General features: G+C 40.7%; 1 protein-coding gene across 2 annotated transcripts in view; it reads right to left on the reverse strand.

Annotated features, from left to right (window-relative positions):
• Nucleotides 1-6,000, reverse strand: part of LOC129707703 (zinc transporter ZIP12-like) — an 89,306-nt gene that overhangs the window by 68,271 nt on the left and 15,035 nt on the right. For both annotated transcript variants that reach the window (XM_055652921.1, XM_055652930.1), the window contains one exon: nucleotides 4,357-4,644. In XM_055652921.1, coding sequence (XP_055508896.1) covers nucleotides 4,357-4,644 — 288 coding nt within the window. The remainder of the gene's footprint in view (nucleotides 1-4,356; nucleotides 4,645-6,000) is intronic.

Genomic DNA, 6,000 nt, shown 5'->3' on the forward strand with positions numbered 1-6,000 from the left:
TATTTACGGGAAGTTCTTAAGTTATAGGAGCAGAATTACACCATTTGACCCATCAAATTTACGCTGCCATTCAATCACGGCTGATCTATCTTTCCCTCTCAACCCCATTCTCCTGCCTTCTCCCCATAACCCCTGACACCCATATCAATTAAAAATCTCTGACTTAAAATCATCCATTGATGGCCTCAACAGCCTTCTGTGGCAATGAATTCCACAGATTCACCACCCTCTAAATAAATTCCCCCTCCTCCCCTTACTAAAGGTACATCCTTTTATTCTGAGGCTGTGGTGCCAGCTGATAGACAGACCACTTATGGCCGAACCCTCATCAGTGGTCACGAGGGCTGTCACGTGACATCATGGGTTAAGGGCAGTGTCCTGCTACATAAGCATATCTCAACTTGAGATCACCCCAGTCTACAGGTAGCTTGAGCTCGAGCCAACACCCTCGCTCAGCTGCAGCAGCAATGCCGTTATAATGTTAGAGGACTGTAGAGAACTGTATTTCAAACCTATTATCTCACTGAATAAAGCAACTGTTTATTCACCACGTTTGGTGCCGCTACAAGGCTATGGCCTCTGGTCCTAGACTTTTCCACAAGTGGAAACATCCTCTACACATTCACTCTATCTAGGCCTTTGACTATTCAGTAAGTTTCAATGGACAATAGACAATAGGTGCAGGAGTAGGCCATTCGGCGAGCCAGCACCGCCATTCAATGTGATCATGGCTAATTATCCACAATCAGTTCCTTCTCCCCATATCCCTTGACTCTGCTATCTTTAAGAGCACTGTCTAGCTATCTCTTGAAAGCATCCAGAGAACCTGCCTCCACCGCTGAGGCAGAGAATTCCACAGACTCGCCACTCTCTGTGGGAAAAGGTCCATCCTCATCTCTGTTCTAAATGGCTTACCCCTTAAACTGTGGCCCCTGGTTCTGAACTCCCCCAACATCGGGAACATGTTTCCTGCCTCTAGCGTGTCCAAACCCTTAAGGGTTTGTCGCACTTGATGATTTTTTCGGCGACTATCGGCATAATTGACTGAGATATCAAGTCGCCGAAAAAGTCACGGCATGATGCGACGTGATGACAGATTGGCGCGTGGTGTTTCCTCAAGTGTCGCAACATTTTTTTATCACCGCTGGATTTTGAAATGTTCAAAATCTTACAGCAACCCTGATACGCCAGTCAATGACGCCGGCAGTCGCTGAAAAAATTGCCTTGGGACAGGCCCTTATAATCTTATATATGTCAATATCCTCTCATCCTTCTAAATTCAAGAGTATACAAGCCCAACCGCTCCATTCTATCAACATATGACAGCCCTGCCATCCCGGGGATTAACCTGGACTGCACTCCCTCAATAGCAAAAACGTCCTTCCTCAAATTGGGAGACCAAAACTGCACACAATACTCCAGGTGTGGCCTCACTAGGGCACTGTGCAACTGCAGAAGCACCTCTTTGCTCCTATACTCAACTCCTCTTGTTACAAAGACCAACATTCCATTTACCTTCTTCGCTGCCTGCTGTACCTTTCATTGACTGATGAACAAGGCCCCCCAGATCTCCTTGTACTTCCACTTTTCCCAACTTGATTCCATTTAGATAATAATCTGCCTTCCTGTTTTTGCCACCAAAGTGGATAACCTCACATTTATCCATATTAAACTGCATCTGCCATGCATCTGCCCAGTCACCCAACCAGTCCACATCACCCTGCATCCTCATAGCATCCTCCTCACAGTTCATACTGCCACTCAGCTTTGTGTCATCTGCAAATTTTCTAATGTTACTTTTAGTCCCTTCATCTAAATCATTAATTTATATTGTAAATAGCTGTGGTCCCAGCACCAAGCCTTGCGGTAATCCACTAGTCATTGCCTGCCATTCTGAAAGGGACCCGTTAATCCCTATTCATTGTTTCCTGCCAACCAATTTTCTATCCTTGTCAGCACCCTACCCCCAATACCAAGTGCTCTCATTTCGCCCACTAATCTCCTATGTGGGACTTTATCAAATGCTTTCTGAAAGTCCAGGTACACTACAACTACTGTCTCTCCCTAGTCCATTTTCCTAGTTACATCCTCACAAGATTTCAGAAGATTAGTCAAGCATGATTTCCCCTTCGTAAATCCATGCAGACTCGGACCAATCCTGCTACTGCTATCCAAATGTGCTGCTATTTCATCTTTTATAATTGAATCCAGCATCTTCCCTACCACCGATGTCGGGCTAACTGGTCTATAATTCCCTGTTTTCTCTCTCCCGCCTTTCTTAAAAGGTGGGATAACATTAGCTACCCTCCAATCCCCAGGAACTGATCCTGAATCTATAGAACATTGGAAAATTATCACCAATGCATCTACAATTTCTAGAGCATCTTCCATCAGGCCCAGAGGATTTATCAGCATTCAGTCCCATCAGTCTACCCAACACCATTTCCTGCCTAATGTGGATTTCCTTCAGTTCCTCCGTCTTAGATCCTCTGGGCACTACTACATCAGGGAGATTGTTTGTGTCCTCCTCGGTGAAGACGGATCCAAAGTACCTGTTCAACTCGTCTGCCATTTCCTTTTTCCCCATGTTAAATTCACCTTTTTCAGTCCTCAAGGGTCCAACTTTGGTCTTACCTACGTTTTTCCTCTACACATACCTAAAGAAGCTTTTACTATCCTCTTTTATATTCTTGGCTAGCTTACCTTCGTACTTCATCTTTTCTCACTGTATTGCCTTTTTAGTCATCTTCTGTTGCTCTTTAAAAGTTGCCCAATCTTCTGGCTTCCTGCTCATCTTTGCTGTGTTGAACGTCTTCTCCTTTATTTTTATACTGACCCCGACTTTCCTTGTCAGCCACGATCACCCCTTACTCCCCTTAGAATCTTTCTTCCTCTTTGGAATAAACTGATCCTGCACCTTCTGTATTGTTCCCAGAAATACCTGTCATCCCTGCTAGGGTATATTTCCAGTAAACATTGGCCAATTCCTCCCTCATGGCTCCATAATCCCCTTTGTTGAACTGAGGACCCCCCAAGCAATTATCTTAAGGTTAAACAGAACAAAGATGGAGACTCCTCTTTGTCTGCAATGCTGTCATTTGAAATTATTATATGGTTTCTCTGATTATTTTCTGAATATTGTTCGACAGGATGAAACTGCCCCGAATGACACACCATATAACCATATAACAATATAACCATATAACCATATAACAATTACAGCACGGAAACAGGCCATCTCGGCCCTACAAGTCCGTGCCAAACAACTTTTTTCCCTTAGTCCCACCTGCCTGCACTCATACCATAACCCTCCATTCCCTTCTCATCCATATGCCTATCCAATTTATTTTTAAATGATACCAACGAACCTGCCTTCACCACTTCCACTGGAAGCTCATTCCACACCGCCACCACTCTCTGAGTAAAGAAGTTCCCCCTCATGTTACCCCTAAACTCCTGTCCCTTAATTCTGAAGTCATGTCCTCTTGTTTGAATCTTCCCTATTCTCAAAGGGAAAAGCTTGTCCACATCAACTCTGTCTATCCCTCTCATCATTTTAAAGACCTCTATCAAGTCCCCCCTTAACCTTCTGCGCTCCAGAGAATAAAGACCTAACTTATTCAACCTATCTCTGTAACTTAGTTGTTGAAACCCAGGCAACATTCTAGTAAATCTCCTCTGTACTCTCTCTATTTTGTTGACATCCTTCCTATAATTGGGCAACCAAAATTGTACACCATACTCCAGATTTGGTTTCACCCATGCCTTGTACAATTTTAACATTATATCCCAGCTTCTATACTCAATGCTCTGATTTATAAAGGCTAGCATACCAAAAGCTTTCTTTACCACCCTATCTATATGAGATTCCACCTTCAAGGAACTATGCACGGTTATTCCCAGATCCCTCTGTTCAACTGTATTCTTCAATTCCCTACCATTTACCATGTACGTCCTACAGATTAGAAATCTCAGAGAAGTCACATACATGTAAAATGGGAAAACATAACATTGTCTCAGCAAGGGATTGCTTCCTGAGGTATGATGTTATCTTTGAGCAAGGCTCATACTGCATGGACATTACACAGATATCATGCAATAGCACAAAAATGGGCAATATTTTACATCTGTGCTCATTTTCTTTCCATTGACATTTACAGTAAAGAAAATCAGGTGTTGAGGACAGCAGTTTGTCAATTTACGATGGTCCATTTTCCATTTCTTCTAAAGATTAATTAAAATCCCCAAATGAGAAGCACTCTATTTATAAGCACTAACATGTTTATCTAGATGACGGCAAAACTCATAACAGAAGCACATTATTCAAAAGGTTTCATGTGAAGTAATCTTACTCACTTGACTCCAGGAAGAAACTGTGTAATGCTCTTGAATGTTTTCCAAAAGGTTGCCAAGTTCATCATGTGACAGATGATTTAAATCTTGATCGGACTTAAAACTTAAAATTGCATTGAGATAAAATCTGAAGTCCTTCGCTGTTTGAGGTGTGTCTAATGTACACACATCTTGCATGTAAATAATATAATAAAGAAGAATAACTGAAAGTCTATGAAATGCTTCTCCCTGCAGACGTGGCTCCTTGTCATCTCTTTCTATTATTGAGAAAATAACATCTAGCGCAAGGCACTGTAATTAAAGTGCAATTGAATTTGAATAATTGTATATTTTGAAGCCATTAATTGAACATAATTATACAGGTTGTTAGAATCTGTAATACAGCAGAATGCAAATATTAAGTGCAAGCAATGCTGTCAATTTAAAACATATTAAAGCAAGTTTTGAGAAATTATATTATGAAGCGTATTTGAATAGTTTTAGCGAAATATGTACATATTAACAACAAAGCTACAAAATATTGATTAAATCACCATAAACGCTAACATAAGTAACCCCTTAAGGAGGTTAAAAATGAAATATATTTGATCGTCACATCGACCATTGTTATTTGCCTCATAATTTTCTGATACTTATCTTGTCATCATTACAAAGAGAAGGGACAAATGAGGAAATAAAAATCGACACGGAAAATATATGATCTACTAATTATAGATATATCCAAAGACATCCAAGTTTAAAACAATAATTGGAAAAACAATGTATTAAAAATGTTGGATTACTTATTTATTTATTCCATTTATAAACATTACAGCAAACTTCTGTTTAATGCATCTGAAATTCTCAACCAACATGCAAAATTGCTGAGACTATTAAGCATTCAACTTTGACTCATGATAGTTTGGTTGAACCTGATGAAATGCTATTAAAATATACAGAACAGAGCAAATAAATTGTCCTTTTGACACTTAGAACTAAGTGTTTTAATTTAAGTGACAGGTTATGCACAAAAATGTATGCATAGCTGACAGAAGGTTTGTTTTGCTTTCACGAAAATAAGCTCAGTGAACTTTATTACAAGGGTTTTGCAAAATAAAGGTGAAAAAAATGTTCTTAGTGCATTTACATTTGTACGTAAGGATAGTGCAGATGCAGTCTGATTAGCAGCAAACATATTCTTTGAAGATTTAAGGGCCTGTCCCACTGTGGCGACCTAATTGGCGAGTTTAGAAGAGTTTGCCCTCAACTCATACTCGCAGCATAGTCGACACGAGGTCCTAGGAGGTCTTTGTAACTCTCCTTCATGCTCGAGAGTAGTCCCCACGTACTCGAGGCCTAAACTAGGTTGTGGCGTTTTTTTCAACATGCTGATAAATGCCCGCGAGTAAAAAAAAGTCGCCATGAAAAAAATATATATTTGTTTTTCGTAGATATTTCTCGTAACAATTAGTCGAGATAGGTCCAAGTAGGACGTAAGTAGGTAGTCGAAGGCACTCAAAGGTAATCGAAGGTAAAGCTCGTTGTGATAAGTAAACCGACCGGTAATGTTAAATGCCCGCAAAACTTTATTAAAAGTTGGCTGGCTTCTTAGTGTCTCCATTCATTCCCTCCCACTCCACTCCTTCTCTCCCCCTTCTCCCCCCTTCT

The sequence above is a fragment of the Leucoraja erinacea genome, chromosome 2 (assembly GCF_028641065.1).
Source record: "Leucoraja erinacea ecotype New England chromosome 2, Leri_hhj_1, whole genome shotgun sequence".
NCBI lineage: Eukaryota > Metazoa > Chordata > Chondrichthyes > Rajiformes > Rajidae > Leucoraja > Leucoraja erinaceus.